This window comes from Phalacrocorax aristotelis, chromosome Z, assembly GCF_949628215.1.
Source record: "Phalacrocorax aristotelis chromosome Z, bGulAri2.1, whole genome shotgun sequence".
NCBI lineage: Eukaryota > Metazoa > Chordata > Aves > Suliformes > Phalacrocoracidae > Phalacrocorax > Phalacrocorax aristotelis.
In genome coordinates this window covers 53107214-53131691 of record NC_134311.1, presented here as the reverse complement: position 1 = coordinate 53131691, position 24478 = coordinate 53107214, and the positions used below count along the sequence as shown (strand labels likewise).

The 24478-nt window shown below is 43.9% G+C and overlaps 1 protein-coding gene across 8 annotated transcripts in view; it reads left to right on the top strand.

The window, feature by feature from the left end:
• The window catches only part of KANK1 (KN motif and ankyrin repeat domains 1), a 132472-nt gene that overhangs the window by 69271 nt on the left and 38723 nt on the right, over nt 1-24478 (top strand). For 4 of the 8 annotated variants that reach the window (XM_075080057.1, XM_075080058.1, XM_075080060.1 and 1 more), the window contains one exon: nt 11712-11828. In XM_075080057.1, coding sequence (XP_074936158.1) covers nt 11792-11828 — 37 coding nt within the window. In that variant the 5' untranslated portion in view covers nt 11712-11791. Of the gene's footprint in view, nt 1-11711; nt 11829-12507; nt 12624-13692; nt 14056-24478 lie in introns of those variants that run through there. The other 4 variants (XM_075080061.1, XM_075080062.1, XM_075080066.1 and 1 more) reach the window with 4 other exon arrangements.

Here is a 24478-nt window from a genome sequence, read left to right as displayed (position 1 = left end):
AAGATTTCTCAAGATTTAAAATGAGTAAAAGATTATCTGTATTGCTAAAAAAGGGTATTTTTAGTCTTTGTAGGAAAATAAAACTGGCTGCAGAGGGGACATTTAAATTCTGCTCTGACCCAGAAAACCAGAAACTAAATCTTAAAAACTTTGCCTTTTTATCTGACTGGGACAGACCTTGTTCAAATTCAGCTGCCCTGTTCTTGATTATGCGTGGAGTGAGGGAAAAGGGGGACAGGTATAAATGAGTTGTATATTTTCTGTTCTGCAGTTTTTCCAAGAAAATGGATGTAATTGTGTCGGTTCGTTCACTGTGGCTGGGTGTTTGTCACAAATCCATGGCTACTGGGGCTGGGGCAAGCTCAAAATATGGCTTAGCTTCCTGGGGAAGCAGGATGTGGACAGGAATAATCTCAACAAAGAAAGTGCCCCTGTGCTAGGGCCTCGGTGGTGTGGTTTGAGGAGGACATTGAGAATTGTGCAGCGGCTTATTTTGCTTTTCAGATAATGCGAGTGAATATGAAAGACATTCTTTTGTTACTAAGAACGTCTGATTTAGTTTTACTTTTCTACAATGAACATAGTTTCCTGCCTGGGAGTGGCCTTCTGCAAAGAAACACACGAATCACATTGAAGATGCATTGTTTCATTAACAATCTCATTGTGTTGCTCTTCAGAAGATTAAGTTGTTGTATCACTTTTTTACTGGAATTTGGTTACTGGTGAAAGATGAACTGTCATCTATTTATGCCTGTGTGCTGATATGGTGACTGATAAAGATACATCTTATTTTGCTATTTCTTTTTTATTCTGCTGCTATGCAATAATAAACCAACAAAAATATTTTAAAGGTAACATATTATGGTTCTCCATGGAAAGGTACAGTTACTGCAGTTTGTGCTGGACTTGATCCACTGTCTCAAGGTTATAGGAAGTTGACTTGCAGATCTATATGTCATTTGGGGAATTAGGTATTTTATTCTACCTTGACATGTGCTGTAAGACATAGATGGCCCCTTGTACGTAGAGTGTGTCTGCTTGTGTCAGCGCTGAGGTGTAGTTTTGGCTGATAGACAACTTGAATGGAAGCTGAGTTCGTTGGGATGTGACTTAACTGGTGCAAAAATGAGTGTCAGCGCTGTGAGCCTCGATGCTGCACATAGCAGTAGTACTACACGCATCCCAACAGCTGGACACCCACTTGCATGTGAGCACCTCTCCTTCCCGGTGCCCAGAGACAGAACGGTGTGTGCCTCATGCCAGTAATCAGATGCAGCGCTTTAGATTAGAATTTGTAGGTGAGAGACGTAATTCACTGAGCTTTAACACCCAGCTGCCTAAGGTGAAAACTTCTTGTGCAGTTAGTCAATCAGCACACTGTTGTGTGTGCTGGCACTCTCAGAACTTGTCGCTGTACAGCTCTTGGAAAAAGGAGGGGGACATGAGCATGAGAAGATGCTTTGAATAATTAATGTAAGCGTTAGCTCACCCTCTCACTGAGAAGGAGCAAACAGGTTATGTGAACTCTGTGCTGACTTAAATTATTCGGATTAAATGACAAAGTCCCTGAGCATTAGGAACATGTTGTTTTAATGGTGGTTTCACTAGCTGGCAGAGAGGAACACCCGCTGTGAGGGACGAGTGCGTTGCCCCAACTTGTGGTCCCCTCCTTTGGGTGGGTAAGTTCTCTGCAGGTGGCCACATGCAGCAAGATGTTTTTGGCTGCATGCAAGGCAGAGGCAGTATGACACTTGCAGAAAGCTGACAAGCCTTTCTCCACGAGCTGTTGAGCAGGAAGAATCTGGAGATACCCAGCTAGCTTGGCTCCACTGTGCTTTGCTGCAGGTGCTGCCAGACGGTCTCCAGTTGATTCATAGCTCCAGGACAAAATGTTAGTTGGGTTTGGTGACTCTTTGCATGCTCAGAAATGAGAGGCAATTTTGCATGTGGTGGGGTGGCTGGCAGGTTTTTGCTGCCATGAAACCCCATGTGCCCCCCACCAGAGTGTGCAGGCTTGCAGTCCACAGGCTGTGGTCTGGAGACGGTGGCTTTGGAGGAGGGACCAGAGAGACCTGCTCACCCCAGGATGAATGCAGAAAGCCTCAGAGAGATGGTCTGTGGCCAGGGAGGAAGCAAATTGTGCACACATACCGGCTGTCCTGAGGGGTGCTTTGTGATGGGATGGTAGGGGAAAGCAACCTGAAGGATGTCTCAAGTGTCTCCCCTGGCCAAGCCAAAGTTGTGTGTTTGTGTTCTCAGTGCAATGGAAAAGTCGCGGAGGCTGTGGTCTCCCTGCGTTTCTGAAGGGCTGTGGCAACTTGAAGAGAAAGGGGCCCATTGAGGATGTAGGTGCAGTCTAGCACTTAGTAGTGATGGATGTGTGCGGTGTGGGCTGTGGAGTCGCATGGAGAGTAGGACTTTACAGTCTTCTGTTGTAAACTGTGATAGAGGAACTATGGGAGGCTGGCCCTTGCGATATTGTCTCCTTGCCCTTAGAGTTTTCGGTTTTCACTGAGGAAAAAGCCTCTAATTTCTCTGTTCCTGTAGGGTAAGAACTGGTTGATTCTGAAGTCCACAGTACCCTTACCAGTAGGGAAAGAAGGAAAAGAATTACTGGGACTTGGGTCTCGTCTTGGGGCAGGAAGCAGCGTTTTTAGGGCTAGATGGGGACAAAGCTGGTCTGCTGCTGGAGCTGTCTCACGTAAAGATACACTTTCAGCTGGGACCACCATGGAATAGGTACATGGACAAACGATGCTGGACAAAAGTCTTTGAACTTACCACCTGTCCCATAGCATCACAGTTGCAACAGACACCACCCTTTTGTCACAGCAGATTTATGGTTGCTCTGACTATGTGTAGCACCTCAGACCTAAAATCAGAAGAGACAGAGATCTGGCTGTCTACCTTGAAATATGTTTCATGCTTGTGCCACTGTGTATGAAATGTCACCAAAAACTAAATACTTGGGCACTTTGTAGAAGTGTTAAATTTGTTTATTTACCAGAGTTTGTGCCTTAAAATCCTTGCAGCTTGTCTTAGATGCAAAGTCTAAATGAGATCACAGTGCATTTCATCAGCTGTTTATAAACATCCTTGATTGGTTTATTCATCTCAACCTTCAAGTTTATGTACCTTTAAATTAACTTTAAATAAGAAAATTCATTTTCAAGTATTGGGATCTGCAGATGTGTTTTTACAGCTGTTATTCAACTTTCAATGTTTAAAGCCAAGAGAGTGAAAAGGATGCTGTGCTGTGCTTCATCCTCCCCCACTGAGCAAACAGATGTGATGGGCAGTTTACGTACATGCTGTAGAGCAAAAGGTAGAACTGCTTCTTGTGCCAGGCACAGTAGCTCCAGGGTTGTCAGCACTGGGAGGCCACAGATATACTGCAGCTGGCATGCATGCATCATCCCCAACACACATTCATTCCTCTCCTAACTTAACACCTGTTTTGGAAGCCTTTTCATTTGTTGCTGGTGCTAGATTCGGGTCTGCGTCATGGTGGATGAAAACGCTACTGAGCACACATGTGCTTCCCTTCATTTCCTGAAGAATGGTCAGACAGAACTGCTTCAGGCTGTGGCATTCTCAGCCCTCCTGCTTCTCCACAAGAAAAATGTGGAGAGCCCAGCTGCATGCTTTGGGGTCCCTGTCACAGCAAGCATTACAACCCATAGCAATATCATACTGGCCTGAATTCATGTACTTTCACATGCCTCATTATTCACTGTCATAAATCAAAGGGAGTGTCTTCTACATCACCCATTAGAAATTTCAGTTATTAAAAAAATTGGGTTTTTTCTACCCTGGATTGTGTTTCTTTTTCTAGTTGATTTTTTTTCTTGAATAGAAACAGAAATTGGTTTCTGAGTTATAACACTGTGCAGCCTTCTGAAGGTTGGTGGTTTGTTTTTTTTTTTTTGCTTCTGTAATGTAACGTGATGACAATGATGTTGTCAGGAGTGATTCCCAGAAGAGTTGGGTGGTCTGAGAACCTCTGCAGGGTGTGGGGGGCCTTGCAGCACTGTGTTGGGTGTCATCCAAACATACCTGTGTTCAGGCTCACAGCACGTGAGCAAAGATCATGCTCTTGCACATTAGACATGGGCCACCCAGTCAGCAGACTGGACAAAGCAAGAAGATTTTAGCCCAGTTCTCAATAGACGGGTTGTCCCCTTTATCAAGAGTGACAAAAGCATGCCACTTACAGTGTACAAATCCATACAAAGACTTCCTTTTACCAATGAACACTGATCCTGACAGTGAAAAAATAGTGAGAGCTGCCTCTCCTGGCTGACAGTGAATCTGCTGGATCTCTGAGACTGGGTATGGTTACCTAAAGTCTATTAGGCTGACTTGATGTGCATTTGGGTACTTGGGAGAGCCATGTCCAACCTCTGGCCTGTAACAGGGAAAGGTACTTGTGCTGCAGGTAAGTTCCGTTTTGTTTTAACTCTACACTTGCTTGACAAAATTTACTAAAACTGAGGTTTTTCTTCCCATGTCTTACCTGGTTGGCTGAGCCAGGCTTAGTTATGCTAAGTGTTGAATGTACTTTACCATGTTTTGTAAGACTATTCATGCAGACAATTTTTTAGTAAGATGCTGTTTGTGATGAGAGTCTTCTGCACGGTAAGTATACAATGAAAGCATAGAAACAGGGCAAGTAAAATGATCTGGGGATGGAGTTGCCATAAGAGCTGCGAGAGAAGATTGCGGTTTATAAAATCACAAAGGGTGTGGATAAGGTGAATCAGCACTGATGTTCACCAAGTCCTGAAATGCAATTAATTTGGTGGGACTCAGTAAAATTGGTAGCATATCAGTTTAAAAGAAGAAGAAAGTATGCAGGGGTTATCGACAGCCTGGGGCTTTCTACCCCATGAGGCAGCAGATACAGGCAGCATCAACAGGGTCAGAAAGGGGCTAGTCAAATTCACAGGCAATTTATGTGGATATTAAAATGACACAGTAAAGGTATACCTTTAGATATTCTCAGTCCAACCATTGTTGGTGCTGGGAGGGCACAGAAGTATAGACTCATCATCAGGCATGTGTACTGTCCTTAAAAGTATCTCTTGTTGCTACTATTGAAAACAAGATGGTCTAAATTGGACCATTTTTCTGGCTCCACAGGATCCTTGTTATGTTTCTGTCTGCTGGGTACTATTTTGATACCCTTCCCCTTTGCTTGGTACCAGCAAGTCAATGAGTGGCTTGTGCAGAACAGCTGATTTCTTTTTTGCATCCTCCAGACCCACTTCAGATAACTCCATATGAAGGGGAACTAAAATACAGCAGCTGATGGTAGAGCATTGCTGTCATCACTAACAAATGTGACAAAGCAATACTGAGGGAAATTCAGAAAATTGCTGGGTTATTTAGGGTAGCCAGAAGGACCTGATGCCTTTAAAAGATTTTCATATATGTCCATTTTATGAGGTATTTTCTGTACCAAAAGCTAAAGCTGCCCAGGAAAGCCCAGCTCCTGTGCAGTACGTAGGTGACTTGGAAGAGTGAAGTAGAAGCTTTGTAGCTCAGCTCAGGAGATGAGGAGCAGACCATTTTTGAGTATGCAGAAAAAAAACCCTCAGACCCTTATGTTTCTGAAGGTTGTATCCTTTATTCTCTGCCTGCAGAAATTATAAGGCAGGCAGACAGCTTAATGCAAGTCTGCTTAAGGTGGGGGGGGGGTGTCAGGCGGGTGGGCAGGCTGTGGGAAGGCAGCGTAGGACATCCCCATGAAAGTGACTAATGGTTAATTCCAACATGAGAATTAGAGCCTGCCATTGCAGCAGTTTGGAGTTTGTGGTTCAAAAGCAATGAAGCTCAGGGTTGGGTCTGATTTTTTTTGTTTGTTTGTTTTGTGGCAGAAGTGAAGCACGTGCCCTGGCTGGGAGCACCCTGACTGTTCTTTTCTTCAGCTTGCTGACTCAGGTCCCAGAGCCATCACTCTCTTCTTAATAGAGCTTAGCTCAGCTTTTGCCTGGAGCTCTGCTGTAAAGAGAGACCTTTTACAGGCCAATGCCATAAGTGGAGGGAGTGAAGAAGGCAGGCAGGTAAATTCATGCTGACCGTAGCCATATCTTGTTAATTAACTTGCCTCTTGAAAGGGTTTACAAGTCTTTGTTTGCTCCCATTGTACTGCAGATCCTGCAGAAAAAAAGGCACCATAGTGAGAAGTAGCTTTTTTGGTTGCCCGCTTAAATGCAGTCAAAAATAAATTGCCTGTCATGTTGCATATAGTAAGAATGATCTCTGTTGATGCAGGAGGTGGAATCACAACAGACTGCTGTCTGAGAGAGGCTGCAAGAAACACTGATCCCAGGGAATTTTTACTTTTGCCTTTTAGGGTGGCCTAGGCAAACTAGCCTGTGCTAGTGATCTATTTTGTTCAGTTAGGGAGGCTGAAGCAGCAACTGCTCTTGCATAATTTTGGTTGTGATTTGGATGCAACATTAAAAGGACATATACTCTAGAAAGTATGGGGATGGGTGAATTGCTATGAGATTAAATAACCAAGTGAAATTTAAAATTGTTCACAGTTTACCCCTATCTCAAAGTTGACTTTGTGTCTGAAAAAAATCCTCATATGCCTGCATTCTTTCTTGGTTTTCAATTTTAATTATATAAAAAACAACAAAAAATTATTTCTCCCTCTCAGCTTATTGGCCACCTGTTTTGATAAACATATGGATAGGAAGAACACAACCACAGTGGGGATAAGATTGGGGTGAAAATATTAGTGAGATACACAGTCATTCTCCCAGGGTAGATATCAACCACAGAGCAACTCCCCACATACTTTCTCTTTGCTGTTGCTGGCTTCAGCCCTTGCTTCATTTAAATTGCACCTGGCACATTTGGTTGAGGATATGAATTTGGTTGCAGGCATTCCTGTTTCCTGTAGAGCCACACAAGTTTGGAAAGTGCTTGCCCCTCTGGCTGAGCAGGAGAAGGGGTTTTCAGTGCCAGTTTCTTCTTGCAACTAGAGAAATTACCATTCATGTGTTTAGATGGGTTTTGCATGGTTCTTCTTTGCAAATGTTATCAGTATCTTGCAGAATGAAACTGGGCAAGTTCTACTGCTGGGTTGATCCACATGTGAGAGGGAAGTGTGGGGCAGAAGTCTTGTTGCACTGATGTATAACAAGAATGGAGCAGTACCAGTTCTTCCTCGAGTGTTGCATCTTGTGGGTTGACTTGCTCTGTCAAACTCCTCTATCCCAGCCCTACTTAATCACCGCTTTGCACTTGCTGGACAGGATTGCAGAGCCCATTTCCCTCCTGGGACTATCGCCTGACTGAATCCGTCTGAACAACTGGGAGCCAGTACTTTGCACGGCTCTGCCCAAGAGTGCTCTCACTTTTAGTGCAGATCTTAAGCAATTGCATCTTAGCATCTCAGCCACACTGTGACTGGTTCAAGATATCTGCAGATCTGGAGCTTGTGTTGACTGGTTGATGTGACCGTTTAGTCTTAACAGTCTGTGCGTGCCATGAGAAAAGAAGAAGAGTTATGTGCATATCTACTTAGCCTAAAGCCCTGTTGCCTGGGAAGCCAAGGCCTGTCTTCTTGAACCCCACAAACAAACGGGTGTGCATCAACATTTCCCACATGTGACTGTGGCCCCTGGACAGGAGGACTTTCAGGATTGCTTTTCTGGGTTAAGAGCCGATTTATCTTTCTTGTCTAATTACTGTTTTGCCAACATAGCATTCTACAACCACTCTTGGATCAAACCTCAACTGTTTTCTGTCTTAAAACTGTCTTTCAAACTTCAGACTAAAGTCAGAGCCTGGATTTTCTGTAAGGTCCATGCCTCTTGAGTCCTACGGGTCTGCTGTGTGGATGCCAGAACTGATTATACACCTACACTCAGGTATTTCTGGTGCAGAAATACTATCATAGGTGTAGATGCCCTGACAAGATGCAGCACAAAGGAAGAGCAAGGTTCTTGTCCCTTGAGATTAGGACAGGATTAGGCCATTACCTTTATGTTCTGCCTAAAGAATCACCATTCTGGAAAAACCTGTAAAAGCTGACGTGTTGTGATAGTTTGTAGAAACTGAGGATCATGTGTGTTTAAGGTTTCTGCTTCTGAACCTCTGGGCAGAAGAGAGTTTTAATATCTAATTCAAAACACTTTTTAAACAACTGCTTCATTGAGCAATAACACTTCATATAGCTAGTCTCTGCTTGTTTTGCATTTGCCGTAGGGTCTGTAAATCACAGTATTCACAGGCAGGCATGGTGTGAGCATGTAAGAACACATGGGCAGAAAGTTGAAGAGTTGGGAATGGAATACATAAGCTCCTCTACTAATATGCTTTTGTGAACATGCTTTGCTGTAAAGCAGGCTAAGTTTTCCTTTGTGTATTCTAGCTGTCCTTCAAGTGGCATCCTGCATCTTGCCCACACGAGAGACTTCTGTCAAAGTGCAGCTAGCGATTGGGGTGCGTGTAGCTGGGGAATCACATGCAATACCTTTTTAAGAACGGTCCATGTACGTGTCAGTGCAATTTCAGAAATTCAGTTCCCCATGCACTGTTGTGGCTCAAAGCAGTACGAATTTCCTTCTTCCATAAGTCTGCTGAGCTAGATCAGATTTTTCCATACTTAAACAGCTGTTTAATAGGCAGGTTGTCAGCTGCAGTTGCATTTAATCTAAAGAAAGAAAAAGGAACCAATTCTTCCACTTAAGTAGCAAATTATGAGACCCTTTGTTTTTCTCTTTTTTTTTCATTTCTCTTATCTGTTGGACTGAATTTGCATCCTAAATATTTTATTAATCCTCATTTAAGCTCAGAAGCATCATTGTTTTAACTAAAGGTGAGTTTGTTTCTTAATGGAGGTACTTAAGCTTTGAAACCAACAGAAGCATACCCAGAAGGGAGTTTGTACCAGGTCAATTACATCTCTTTAAGCCACAACAAAATGTAGACCTGAGGCCCTCTTTTGGCTTTCAGCAGTGTCTTTATTAACTTTATGTCAGTTCCTACCTCAATTGCATTTGCTTCTCACTGCTAGGAAGCTCTCCTCATGCATGACTGTAATGGTGACTAGCTTTTTTTAAAGCTGATAGAATGATGCTTAACAGATTTTACTTTTAAACCCATAACGAGTTTCCAGGCACACTGCAGCATGTGTTTTAAATTAGGCTTCACTTTTGTGGTTGATCTGCTCTCCTTTGGGACTTCACTGCACCTCAGAAAGGTGAGTCCCCCACAGAGTCCCCTCCCACCGATCTGCCAGTACCCATGCCTGGGTGCATGCTCTCATGTCTCCCTGTCTACAAGCGTTAGTAGTGATGCAGCTGGTGGTGTGAGCCGAGCAAGCTCAGGCAACTAGTTAACAGCCAGCCCTGCAGAATTGCTGAGACAGGACCCTGAAGGACTTTGGCCAGATGGATGCAAATCTTGTGTGAGGTTTCCTGAGCAGCCTCCCTTGACCTTTCTTTGCTTCTAGTGGTATAGGAAGCTGCAGATTGGCAGAACATGAGTTGCATGATAAAGCAAGGGCTATGTTAGACACTAGGTGCTTCATTGGTTAGGTTTACAGTGGTGCAAGACTTCTGCTGCAGCAGTGTAAAATAAACGTATATGGTGAAAGCAGGGAATCACTTCTGTTATAGCGCTACTGCGCAGCACAGCTGTGCTGAACAAATTAGAAGCAGGTAAATTACTTCAGCCCTGTTTACCCTTGGGTGCATTGCTGGTAGAGTCTGAAGTCCAGCTAAATGCAGCCTGCTCTGAGACAGTTGCTGTCCTGAGGAACTTAACACAGAGACAAACGATTTTTCAGTATGCATTTGTTGTGACTCAGTAAAAAATGCCTTTCTTGAACTTAAAGCATAACTCTGTACCCTGATGGCAATGGCAGAGATAGGACTGATGCTTTAATTTCTCCTTTTAAAAGGAAGTAGTCAATATTTTCCTAAAAGCTCACAGATTTCTAGCTTGGGTCCTGGCTGCAACCTCACCCAGCAACATGCTTTTCTATTTTTTTTTTCACCATGCTTCATTGTTTCAGAAATCTGATAATTACTGTCATGCCTGAAATCTTGTGATGGGCCTCTCTGCGTCATGGTCTGTGTTGGATGCCTGCTTTATTTTGTTGTTTGTAGCCTTTTGCTTGCATGGTCTTATTGACAGCTTCCTGTCCTGCCCTCTGTTGAACAAGAGATCATAAATTTAAGAGTGTACAGTAGAACTTGGGGAAGAGGAGTTGCAATGGAAGTCTTTGTGCATTCTTGGAAATTGATGTCAGGATTGTACTAAAAATGAAATGGTTTGTGCTTGTGTTCCTTGAAGGGGAAAGCTGAACTATATTAGCCTGTGTGATGGAGCTCCGTCAGTTTTAAGACACAGCTTCTCTATTAGCCGGTATACCTTTGACTCAGATTCACATGGTGCTTGCACTAACTCTCTTCTGGATTTTATTTTCCTTTGCTAATCTGCTTAGCGGTTAAATACTTCCATGCACGTACAGTCAGAGCCAAATCAAGTGTAATTGAAAAAATGTGACTAGTTTGTTGAGGAGCTGTCAGCCTAAGTCAGACTGGGGCTGGCGAAATAGGGTGTTCTTCATACACATAAGCTCCACCTATCTGAGTCAACAAAATGAAATGCTGTTTGGATTGTAGAAAACTTGAAGAAGAGCCAAGAGGCGGCATCTCTGCAGCCCCCAAAAAGTCAAATCTGTTGCTCTGAGGATGAGGGTTGTGATCAGGCTGACCCCATGGTGGGCAGGAAAGGAGGAGCAGGGGCCCTGTTGCAGAGCCAGCAAAGCAGGCTTTGCAGAGCCAGCCAGCAGCCAATGAGCCACAAAACTACTGCTGGTTTTGATTCTGCCCCTCATTTGTCTTCTGCTTGGCAGCCACACGCCCAGGGCGACAGAGCGCTTTTTCCGTACCCGCAGCCTGAGCTTCAGGCAAGCACTGCTCTTGGTTGAATCTGCCACATGTGGGCTGAAAGAAAACCTCACACCCAGAAAACCTGTCACCACTGGGACCTGTCACCACTGGGGACAGGTCTTGCAGTCAGCCATGCACTGCCCCAGAACAGGGTTCATGCCAGCTCTGGTTCCCCCAGTCCACAGGCTTCCATGGAGCAGCTGTTGACCACCGGGTTTGTCAGGCGATGGGGATGCACGTGCTTGCTTTGGCTGCGTCTGCAGTGGGGTCCTTCTGCCCTCACCTCCCTGGGGGACATCAATGCTTAGAAATTGCAACTGGTCCTGCGCTTGTTGGTACAGCTCTTAGGTATATGCTCTTTGCCTAAAAATCTTCTAACGCTGCCTACATAAACCTTTGGGTAGTCTAAAACTTAGGTGCCAGCAAATGTGAGGAAGCTGCTGTGGTACAAGGGAGGCTAGGGACAAACTGCAAAAAAGCTCAGAGTAGACAAAAAAAAACCCACAACCAAGGCCAATTGGAAATTCAGCTGGTTACATCCTCACTGAGGACAGATCCAGAGCAGCAGTCCTCCTTGGATATTTTAAGAGCGCTGCAACTCAACTTCAGACTCCAGGACATTGGTGGCATTTGCAATAGCTAGGATGCTGATTAAGAGGAGTGTATTTACTGCTACAGTGAAGTTTGCACCAAAGATGAGACTGTAAGATTTCAGAAATGCGTACTGCTTAATGTACCTAACTTCTTAAAACTGTACATTTTTAACTGCCTTTTTCTTGTCTGTTTCAGGTTGCATGTCTGGTTGGACTTGATGCATGGCATTTGCATGACACCTAACAGCCTAACTCTGGATGTGTCACTGAGCAAACATGGCCTACGCAGCAAATACTAACAGCAGTGCTACAGGTAACTAATCGGGAACACTTTCCCCCCTTCGGATTTTTTTTTTTTTTAAACTTTTTTCTTAAATTGTGGAAGTAGCAGAAAAGGGAAGTAGCAGCAGCTAAAACTAAATACTGAAACCCCATTTCCTGGTAGATCAGAGCCTGTCTGTTTCCCCCCCCCCAGTAATATTTTAAATACTTAAAGCATGGAAAGTTGTTTGCAAAGATGTAAGGACTGGCAGTCAGTTGTTTGGCGCTGCCTGCTTTCATGGACCTGCGCTGGCTTACGCCAGACTCTGAGAGGCCTAGGGGTCTGCTGCAAAAAGTTGTGTGGTTGTTATCCTGTGTCTGTAATTAACCTGTGAGATTACCAGCTCTTACACATTGAACCCCCAGCCCTTCCTCGTCACCCTCATGGGTCAGGTTAATTTTTGTTTCTTGCTTCTCAGCAAAACAAAAAAGCATTTCTCAAGCAACATCAAGAGGAAGGAGGTGTTCAGGTCATTTCACTTTTTCGTTATTTTAAGAAGCTCCTGAGATGTCTATTCTTGTTGGGTGATACTCTTTGAAATAGATTGCTTGGCAAGTTCAAAGGTTGCTGAGGAGGACAGGAGGGGGCAGAGACTGCAGAACGATTGATAACAGCACAGCAGCAGCGTTCCTCCTGTGGCTGTGTCAATATTTTCGTGTTCTCCTGATCACTGCACAAACATAGCTTTAGCCCATTACAGCTCAGGCTGCTACAGTGGGATTATATCGAAAATTTCAAGTGCATGGCAGGAGCTTGTGGGTGCTCTTTCAAGACCTCCTAATGTAGGTATGATGGGGAAATGGATTTATTGGTGAAGGCTGGGGTGGCTGGGAGCACTCTGAATATCCTGGGAAGGAACATTAAATATCTTTTCTGTTATGCATGTAAACAGAAATTTCAGCTTTTTTTTCCCCCCCAAGGCTCATGCACTCATGTTCAAATGCTACTTGCTAGATCGTGACACACACGTATTGAGAATTGGCTTATCTGGTGGATTTTAGCACCAACCTGCTTTGAAAGTATGTTCTGGTATGGAAACAAATCCTGAATTACTCACTGTGCTCACTGTAGAATTGTTCTAATTAGTGCAAGGGATTAAAGCATTTTGTGTGTAGGAAATTAGAAATATGGAGTGTCATTATCTGCAATTTATGCAAAAGAAGTCTTTCTTTAAAGGCTAATGGAAGTTACATAAAAACATTGGAGTTGCTTTTATCTGTTAATGATTTAAGACTACATTTACCAATGTTGTTAAATCCTGAGACTGCTGAAGAAGAATATCCCACCCCCCCCATTTTTATACAATTAAAAGTATATTCTCTAAGACACTATATCCCTTCGTAACTTTTTGTAATACTTTTGAGAAGGCAAACCTCAAAATCTCTGCTGTGTGACTTAACTGTCGCTGTTTACTGTCTAAACCCCCCATGTAGCTTGACTTTTTTGGTAATACACTTTTAACTTAAGTCATGCAGAACAATTCCCTCTGCTTACAAGGAAGGAAAAATTATGCATAGACTGTTACTGATTGATTTACAAATTTTCTGCCCTCCTTGTGGTAAAATTGTCTATTGGAAAAGTTGATAAGCTGACACGTGAGTCTGAAAGAAGCTAAATGCTTTTACTGGGGATGTGTTAATGCAAGGTGTTTTAGTTTCAAGATTGTTATGCAAACAAGGCTTCTTGCAGGGTAGAAGCTGTTTGTTCCCTTATTCGAAAGACGCTGTAATGAATTGCAAGTATTTAATTCGAAACTAAATTGGACAACATTTTGCAGAGACTGTCAGGACTTGTTGGCTTTGCAAACCCTTGAGGCTGGTGTTCTAACACGCAGCCATGTACGCCCGTGTCTCTGAATCCTCAGCAGTTCATAATGGACAGGGTATTGGGCGGCAAATACCTGTGAGTCGTTATCCTGTCGTGCTGCCGGGGAGAGAATGTCTTTGGATGAGCAGGAGCTGATATGGGCGTTGGAGGTATTGAAGCAAGTTTCTTAATTGCATGGAGCTCTAAGAGTGGAAAGACAAACTTCAGGGGCGGTGTTTTCTGCACCCTCTGAATCAATCAGCAACAGGAAAAAGAACTAGAAAGACTTGTTGTGGACTACTAAGCTGCATTTATGTTACTTGAATATTTTGGCAAGTTTGACCACATGTTCAGCTGCATTCAACTACGTGGTGACTAAGGAGCAGTGGTTTGCTTTGGTTAACTCGAGAATGTGAGTACTTGCACTGATAAATGGTTATGCCTGTATGCCATTTCGGTTATTTTTTTCAGTATCCAAGCCTGCATGGACTACTACTGCTGCAGATAAAATCTGTAGAGGAATGCTTGAATTTGGAACTTGTTTCCAGGAAAGGATCAAGCTATTTTGCATTTCTAAAGATTTTTTTTTTAAAAGGATGCTTATTGGAAGTACATTTGCTGTAAATTTTTTCAGTGAGTGTGTATGTGAGATAAGCTACAAGGCAAGCGATGACTTTATCATGAAACCACCTATCATAAATTTATCTGCTTCTTGCATATCTTGGTAAAGATGTGAACTTTAAATGTGGTGAGTAAGTAACAGAGGCCGTAATTTAGACTTCAGTACTGTTTGTCTATTTTTGTTTGCTGCTGACTTAAAGTTATCACTCTGTTCGCGGTTTCATTGCGCAGAGGTCTTGTAGTGAACTGTTTCTTTGAGATGCAAGCATATTTGCTCATGTTTACACATTTTGGAAGTTGCTTTAGAGACTTGGTACTGATTTTTGACTAGGCTCTGTCAAAGTTGTGCCATCTGGTCAGAAAATAGCTGAAGTCTCTTTAATACTAGTAATAGATAAATTGGTGCTTGCAGAAAAAGTTGCTGTATTTTGTCTGCTGGGTGCTGGGTAGTCATAACTGCCTGCTGCTTCGAGTCTTTTCTGGTGCCATGTGGGCTGACTGCTTAGTCGGCTAATAAGCTCAGCAGGGTTAAGGAGTGCAGTGGAGGTCCGGAACGTGTCATGCACTTGTCCAAGGAGCTGCAGCAGGAGCTGGGAAATACCCTGTGTCTGTCAGGAGCTACTGGGACTTGTTTTGGTGCGCGATAAAAATTAATTTCTCTTTGCATAGTACAAGAAAAAAAAACCCGAGGTGATTATTCTCAAAATAGTATTAGTGTCGTCATTAACTGCTGGGTGAAACTTCCAGTAATTGTTACCTTCTGTGCTTGCTAGGACTGATGCACAAATCATCTATTTCATGAGGCTCTGCAAACATTGCTGTAGTGGTATCTGTGGAAAGGTCCTCCAGTCAGCTACAAAAAGTACAGTGCACAACAGCCTGAAACTCACTGGGCACTTTGGAAATACTTCTGGCTAGATTTTCATTCCTTTCACTAATACCTAATCAGCTGAAGCTTTGTTTTCAAAATACATGTTCTGAAAGGCACTGAATAGTGTGAAATTCCAGTCCACTTCCATTTATTCCAATGTAGAAAACAAGACAGCAGCAAAACAAACATAAGAGACTGATTTAAAAAGAGAAAGCATTAAAAAACGTATTTGTTTCTAACCGTAATGAAACAGTCTATTTGACTTCCCTAAGCACCTTATGCTCTGTATCCAGAGACCACAGAGTTGTCAGTCACCTCTTTAATAGGGACATAAAAAAGTGTTTTAACAGAAGAAAAGCTTTTCCAGTTTTCCTGAGTAGGACGGGCTGCAGGGGTCAGTATAGCAAGGCTGTTGCAGAAACCCTTCCTTTCCTCTGCTGTGAAGCAAATGCATGTGGTTTTCTGTACATGGTGTCTGAGATTTCCCTGATCCTTTCTCTTTTCTCCCTTCTGTCTGCACCTTCCCCGTCATTCTTGCTTAAGGGTATGTGTTTCCATGCCCTCCCATCCCACATTTAACATGCTTCTACTTAGAGGAGTACTACATCTTACATGGATTAATTTGAAATAGTTCCCTGTGTGTTTTTACTCAGCTATATGCTTTACCTTCTTCAGATTCCTACACAGTTCTTCAAGCAGTGGCATTGCAGCAACTCACCAACATTTTTACTGTTGGTCTCTTTGCACCTGTAAAGCAAGGAACTGTAGCTGTATTAGCCAGGGGGCAGGCATCAAGTGTCTTCGCTCCTCGTTTACTCGTTTCGCTTTCAGCCTCTTGGGGATGGGGAGATGTCACCCCCGGAAGACCTGGGCATCCACCTCTGCTCTGGAGAGTGCACCAGGGGCTGCGGACTGAGGGTGGTTTGGTGGCAGATACAAACCGTGTTGGAGCACTGGTTCTCCTGCAGCAGCCTGGTGTCCCTCTGGTAATTTTATGTACGCATAGTTACTCTGTGGCACCCCATGGGCCTCTGGATAGATTTTCTTTGTATCTGACCAGTTCTCTTGACTCCTAAGTGAAGTTATAACTAGGCACCAGTTAATCAGAGAATGAGGCCATTAAAAGAGGCTGTTGCCTGAATTAGCGTTGTTTGATACTAACATCAGCGTGACTCGAAGACCAAATGGTTAATAAATCTGTTTTCCATCTGCTGTTATATAAATGCTTAAGCAACTGTTGTATCATGAAAACCCCTGTTGACTTATTAACCCTTTTTATTGAAGCCAATAAATAGAACACACATTTGCTTAGATCAAATGTTTTTATCATAAACATCCTCTGCATTGACTTGTGACAACTCTTACCAAACATCTGTAGACATACTTTCCTTTCAGTTATTGGTTTATTTGACCTAGAGTCTCTCTTAGGATTTGATTTTCCTGATGCATATCATCTTAGGCAATCTGTGTGGAGTTCTGTATGATTTCCAGCCTAAGGATCTGAAGCATAGTCTCAGAAGAAAGTGCTATGCACCAGAACATTACCGCTGTTACTAATTTTAGCAGAATAGCCACCAGTTTTTATTACAGACCCTCAGTCAATAAATGGGAACTTACAGACATGAAGAAGTTAGCAATTGGAAGTGTTTGATTGCTAGGTAGTAGTCAGTCCAAGAGAGCCTTTAGTCCTCAGTATTGCCGGCGCCTGCCACAAGAGCCCAGCTCTCCGCTGCTTTCATGCAGGGTAGGTGTCACCAAGGTATCACTGCGGTGCTACTGACATCCCGAGCTCTGAGCTTAGCAGCCTTAAATGCACTGAGTTTGCTTAGCTTCGCAGATGCAGATGACCAGGGTTCAGGTGAGTTTGTATTTTTATCAAATCAGCTGTGCAAGCAACGGTAATTTGGTTGAGTCAGGGCTGTGGGATGAGAGGCTATTTAAGCCTGGGCTTGCTCCCTGACCATTCTCCCTGCTCCAGGCCTGCATCCGATAACCATCAGAGTTAATGGGGACAGGTGTACACCGAAGGTGTGCTTTGGCAGCTTGTGGGAGGCTCTTGCCATCAGGAGAGCTGCTGAATTGCCGTGTAGTCTTGTGCTTTCTGGATGGGCATACAGCATGCAGGGCTGTCACTGGGATCCTGCTCCTGCTTCACCCACTAGTGATCTAGTGAGTCACTCTGGTGGTGCCCGGTATTTAAAAACAAGCTAGGGTGGGACCCTGAAATATGTGGGGTGAAGGGTGAGTGAGCCTCCAGTGATTTCACGTCAGCTCTATCAGGTGTATTAAAATTTCCATCAGTATGCTGTAGTACACTCACTGATGCCAGATCTGCCTTAAGGACAGATGGCTGGAGATGGAGCACATGATCTCACAGTCAATGCCAACCTTCTGCTTGAATTAGTACTAGTTTCTGCAATTGCTAGTTGAAAGCTGTAATCCAAGGGTGCATTTGCCACTGCAACAGAAAGCTTGGAAACATTAACTTGCATTTGCCCAACCTAGCGGCCTTTATCAGACAGCAGAGCATCAGGGATCATACATCTTCTTTTGCATAGGACTTATTGCCTGAAGAATGCCCTTCAGGCCTGATTTTGGAATATGCTTGAAAAGGATGGGGCAGGAAGGAGTTAGAAAGGACGTAGTAAATACAGTGTCATTAGGAGCTGAGGACATAGTCTGGCCAGGTAGCCCAGACCTTAGAAATAGAAATTGGATGTGGTGGGAAGCAGTGGCCCAATACACAAAGCCATATAAGATGCAGATGCTTTGCAGAAGGACAAAGCTCCATGAGAAATGGAAGAGATTTAATTGGTCTGTCTTTTGTTCAAAGATTACTGCAGTTGTGTCTTGTTCTGGATTATCTTTTGCAGCTGCCCGGAAGCTTCTTATATCTCACCTAGAGAAAGGACTTTGTTCATTCCTCTCTGAGGCAGGATTGCTCATGGAGTAATGCACAATTTCCTTGTCTGACTTGTTGAGATGCATCTGCATGGGCAGCACCTGGACCTTCTCATGTGGCCTTCTGCTGCTCCCTGTGGAGCAGGGATATAAATACATGCCCTCTATACCCTTGCAGGCAGCTAAGGGTCTTGATCTGGTGTTTTAAAGCCAATAATGCTGTAGGGACTAAACAGGCATGCCTTGCTGTTTATGGTATCTTGCAACCTCACTGAACTGATGGCGATTGACAGTGATAAAAGCCCTTAGGGCTTGTCATGAAAGTCACCGCTTTGCACTGGTCTGGTGGCAGTCAGGTAAGAGGTGGCTGTGTGGAGGAGCAGCCTGTGGAGCTAGGTGAGGGGCAAGCACCAGTAGCAGGGCAGGCATGTGTCACAGGAAAAACACTTAAGAATTTACTTTTTCCAGACTTGAAAAGTCGTTCTCTCTGCATCTTCTTCCTTCCCTCCACTTGCAAGATACATAACTCAGCAAATCTTCCTGTAGCCGTTGAACACGAGTGTATTTTTCCCCAAAACTATTCTACACTATTCCTGACTCCCTTCCAAGATTCTCCTGCAGAAAACAGTTTATGAATACTGCATATGACTCTCCTCACTGTGGGATGGGAGGGGATTTTGTTGTCTTTGAAAGGATACAGGCCCCCAGGAAAATGGCTTGGATGGAAATAGCCTGATTACAGCTGGTTGTCTTCTGTTGGTGAACACTGCATGCCTGCATTTAGACATGTTCCTTGTAGAAGGGTTGCTGCTGGAGCAAAAGTCCTTGGGAAGCATCTTGTAATGGCCACCTCTCTCCTCCCCTTTTTCCATGCCATTTGTAAGGCTTTGGATTAGAGATGACATAAGGGCAGCTCTTCCCGTATCATGTTTTCGCAGCAGTTTTAGGGGCTAAGGGAGCGCTTGGGCTGCCCACATTGGTATTGCTGCTGTATCTCCGTTTCCTTCCTCTGGAAACATGACTCCCCTTGATGGCAGAGTATGGGTTCCTGCCAGGATGTCCCCGTGTGACCAGCTTCGGGACAGAAGTGTGCTTGTGGCCATCCTCCCCTTTCTTTCTCCCATTCTCTCCTCTGATTTCATCCAGAAATCACACGTACCATATTGGCTGAAAACGATGGTTGACATCTGCTGTGGGATGCGTGTTGCAGCTTGCGGTATCTAGGGGTTAGCAGATCAACCGAGTCAAAATAGGGCTCTCCCCCTACCCAGTCTAACTCCTTAAAACTCTTCATAGCATATACTTGCTCTGCATCAGGTACAGTCTCCTGAGATTTTTTTCTTCACCTGACTCTTCACACAGACTTTGACAAAACTAAGTGCTCGTACATTCAGAGAGGTAGGTGAGAGAGACATCCCATCATATTCTTACGTGCTTTTGGTCCATCATTCCCCACTTGCAAAGCCTTCTTCCCTGTAGAAGTAGGTAATGTGACACTTACCCCCTCTCACAGCCCATCCCTTCTTGCTCGGTTTCTCCTCCCTGGTTATCTCACACTGTAACAAGTGTTTTACACAATTGTCTTCTTTTTTGTTAATATATTCCTGTATGTTTTTTCTTCATAACGATATGTTGCTTTCCTTCAACATAGAGGACCTGTCTGTGATATTTCTGTATTGCCCTTCATTGTTTGTTTGAAAGTAGGAGAGGGAGGGATGGAGGGAGGGGGTGGAAACTGTTTTTAGTAGCTGGGTTTGAAAGTTTAGCCAGATTAGGGTGCGGATCAAATTAACTGATAATTGGGAACAGATTGTTCTCCCTATGTAAACCAGACATCACTGTTTTGGAGTAGCCTCTTATTGCTGAGGGGTATGTGTGTTGATGTACTAGCCCCTTCCCTACCCACTCTTCACACAACCAGCCCCTCCGCCTGGAGCACCATCGTATGGGTTGTGGAAGATCTAATCATAAAAAGAAAACACTTGTGCAATTTAGCTGCTGTTACTGGAATTTCAGGTCTAATCCTAGCAAACAGGTCAAGTTTTAACACTTCATGCACACTGCATGATAAATCTAAAGTGTGCAGCTTTGCAAAGAAGTACAGTGCAAGAAAATACAATAAAATGCATGGTTGTGTTTGAAAAGTGGACTGACATTTGCATACGATAGAAGCACAAAGACAAAATCAGAGCAGCCATGTTTTAAGGGATTATGAGGATCAACAGTGTTTTTTCACTTCAAGAAGTCCATGGCTAAGACCTCTCTCCCCCTCTTCCCCCTCCCTCCAGCAGAAATTGTGAATCTTAAATTTCAGATAAGTTTTTCCATACCTTAAGTTAAAAGGTTTAAAAAAAGCCATGTATTTTAGAGTCACTCTTTTCTGCTCCTGTCCTCTGTTTTTTTTTATGTGGAGGCAGATGGCTGTTACATAGGTTTTAAGCTTGCCGGTACTTGCATGTGCTCACAAGGCTGTGCATCCACTGCATGCCCTTCACCATTCTCCCTTGCCATCATTAGTTACAGTCCTGTTCCCTTCCTCTGCTCTCAGATAGCATGTGTCCCATTCAGGATGCTTGTCCTTTCCTTTTGTTCCCTGATACTCCTCTTGGCCCCTTTCTCCGGTGCTTGCTCTCCAGCTCTCCCCGAGGACATGCAGGGACTTCTCCCCAGGTGCAGTCCCTGGGGAGTGCAGCCTGTGCCTCCCCCCGATATCCAGCCCTCCCTGCCTCCCCACCCCACACCCCTTTAATGCTCAAAGGCTTCCTTACAACCCATCTTCAGTGCTGTGGAGAATGCACTGTTAATGATTCTGGGAAAATTACTTCCCTCTCCCTTTGCAGAGAAAAGTTGTAAGGCTACAACTCTACAAGCATGTGCGTGGCTCAGGCAGACTATCTTAGCCAGTATCCTTGTAGGACAAGACACCAGGTACAGCCAAGACTGCAGCAGCAGGAGAGACATCTGTGACACTGTGTGTAGCATCTCCTGCTCCACTGCAGCTTTACTGCCCTTCTTCAATCCTGCTCCTGCATGATGTACTGCACGCACTCTTTATCAGTTACACGGCATATTAATAATGGACATGTGTAGTCTTGCCCATGGGTCTCATTAGTTATGCGTGGCACTTGGTTTTTTCCCCAGTTTGTGTGGCACTTCTCCTTGCCTTAGCCTTTTGCATAATCAGTGTGTTACTGTGGGTAGAAGTACAATATTTCTGGATTAGTAATTGTTACTAGAGATCCATGGTGTTTGGCTGCAGTCTAGGTCCAAGTGGGAAAGAGATGCCTAAAACCGTAGCCTGTACAGTCTCCCTGGCAAAGCCATGAGTTCCCTCCTGCACCCCCTGCCTCTGCTCAGCTGGGGAAGTGGGGGGTGATGACTGAAGAACACGGGATGCCTTCCATGCTGGCAGGATCCACCCACCTGACCCCAAATGACTTGAGCCTGCTTTTTTCAAGTGCACTAGGAGACAGTTGCTAGGCTGAGACCTCCACTTGAGTTCCCACATGGCAGAAGTTCACTTTGCATCCTTGTCTGTGGCATAAGAAGCCTGTACATGTATTTCCAGATTTTTCTTTTACAGCCGTGGCTTTTTGCTTTCTGTTCATGTTCAGTGTCATTCACTTTTTGCCTCTGCAAAATGGGAAAGCAAAGTTGACCCGTAAAGCCCTGCTGGAAGCTGCAATCTCTAGTTGCTAGCTCATGCAGTTCTAATGTCTGAATAGAAACAAGCAAGTATGCCTGACCATCTGTACAAAAAAAAGAACGAAAAAAAATACTTCACCAAATTTGAAGGCTTGAAGAGTCTACTCACTCCCACAAGACTTCTCTCCATAAGCTTTTCCAAGCAGTCATGTTGGAAGAACAGTAGAGATCACGAATTGCCTTATGGCACACAAAATACCAAGTAGTTGAAGTTCATTGTCTGTGAAGCTGAACCAGGTGGACAGTTAGTGATGATATGGGGTGCATTTTTCAGTTGCATCCTCTCTGTGGGTAGATGCTAACCAGTGATGGACTTAACCATAGCATGCTAAGTCTCTCATGTGGAGGTTTTGAGTGTTATGTAGTCATTGGGTCAGATTAATCATCCATAACTGTATCTCCAGGCTCTTGACCAGTAGATCTCCTTACTGCACTACCACATCAGCTGCAGTCTGACATTTTGAAGCCAGTTATTGAATACGTCGCAGCTACCCTGATAACAAACATTTGACACTGTGACTTAAAACCCATCCTGGAACACCCCTGGAACACCCCAGACTCCTGAGCCTCTGGGTCACAGGTTTCTGGAAGCTGAGAGGAGAAATGTTGCTGTATGTTGGCTTTCTTCTTACGCCTTTCCAGAGGCATCTCCTAGGGAGCAGAAGGTGGGTAGGCCAGACCAGTCTCAGGTCTGACCTAAATAGTTAGGGGGTTTTAAATCATTCTGTGGAAACCAGCCAAATTCTGAAAGGCTGTAAAGAAATAAACCCAAACCCACAGCCATGCCACCCCTCTCTCCCACAACAAATACACAAAAATAAAATTGAGAAGAACCCCATGTCCAACCTTCACCAAAATGCAACAGCTGTGCTTTTGGGGGTAAGAACATAAACCTGACAGTGGTGGGTCAGGCCAAACTTTGTGCTCCCCTGCACTGGATCATTGTAGTCTGCCAAATTATTTAATTCTTTCTAAGCAGAGCCACTCCAGTGCTGAGGAAATGGTCTGTTGGAGGCAAATGTTTTAAAGAGCTGTGTTTCATCTATTGCCTTTCAGAGATCCATTGTACCCTCTCTGGCTTTTGTTTTCAAAACGGGTGTGAAATAACCTGCTTTTTAGATAAGAATTTAGCAGCTGGATGGCTGCCCATGCGCCAAATCTTACATTTGCTCTACTGCAGACCAAGTCAGGTTCTTTGGTCACTGGGGAGCTAAGCTCTGACCTCAGTTTTGTTTCTACTGTAAACAGTAGCTGAACGAGTTTGTTTGGCACCATAACGGTCTCAAAGGCCAAGAGAATAAATACACGTGTGCTCTTTGCCTTTAGGTTTTACTGGTGCCAACTCAGACGTGTGCCTCCATATTTGACTTGCTGGACAAGCGATGAAGTGCTGATACATGTTATAGGTTATTGCTTGCACTTGTGGCAGGTCTTTTTCCGCTTGCTGAGCTCACCGAGCTTTGCAGAGAGTCCACTGAAGGTGCGTGACTTGATGCAGGCCTCGTTCAGATGTCAAGTCCTTGAAACCACAGAGTAATGATAAACAGATGGAGCATGTAGAGACAGCTGTTAAAATTTGTTCTTTAAACAGGATATCATGCTGTCTTTTTTTTAGAAAAATTAAATCATGTAATGTTAGAGATTTTTTTTTCTCTGATCAGAATCCTAACTCTTGAGAAGGACATTTTGGCCATACCTTCTATTCTCATACTTTATCCCAGATGTCACACGGCTTTTGACAGGGGAAAATTAGATGGGTATTTTCATCTTCTCCCCTTTCTGGTGTGAAGAACCTGCTGATGGAGCTAGAGTTGCCCACCAGTAACACCAGTGCTGCTGCGTACTGCTTGTCCTCACCTGGCTGGTCACTTGCTCTGCAGGTCAAAAGATGGGGCTCGAAGGGCAGCAAGCACAAAGCAGTGGTTGGACTGGGTCCAGGCAGTGTTTCAAGGGCTGATTTTTTTACCTTTTGTTGTTGTTGGTTTGCAGGCTTTTTTGTGTGTGTTTCCCTGAACAGAAAATGTGGTCAGGTTTCAGCAGCCCTAGAGTTTTTCTGTCTTCTAGGAGAAACTTCAAAGCATGGTTGGAAGCTGTTCCCAAAGCTTGTTTATGGAGAGCTGCTTTTCTTTATGGATGGTGTGGTTACAGCAGAGACCAAACCAAACCAAGGTCACTTAAAATTCAGTAATTTCATGGTCCATAGATGTAACAAGTTGGCTAGGTCTAGAGATCTTCTTCAGACTCTTTTGGGAGCTCATGTTTTATAGTGTATGCATCAATGACTTGTAATTCAAGAAAATAAATGTAAAATTACCTAGAGGGCAGGATCTAGTTTATAGTCCAAAAGCTGATGCCTGTAAGTATTAAACATTACTTTGCTCCATATTAAATACCACTGAAGCCACTAGACATATTCAGGAAACACTTTTATTGGAAGTCTGTGCCATTGTAGCTGAAGGCGCTGTGAAGGACTTGGACTTCTCTCCTGTCTTTTCAGCGTAATATTTGACTTCTGATGAAGCACAATTCTTCCAATCTGCAATGATATTGGAAATTACTTCAACAATTCATTCAGCAATTCTTTCATTTTAAGTGTTCTTGGGAATCTGGATGGAAGGCACAGTAACAAAACTCTTTGCTTTCAGTCCTGTGAAATCTTAGGACCGTTATCCGTGTTAAATTAGCCTCTCCTCTGCACAATTACTTCTGGAGTCCCTGTTTGGCTATACCACAGCAA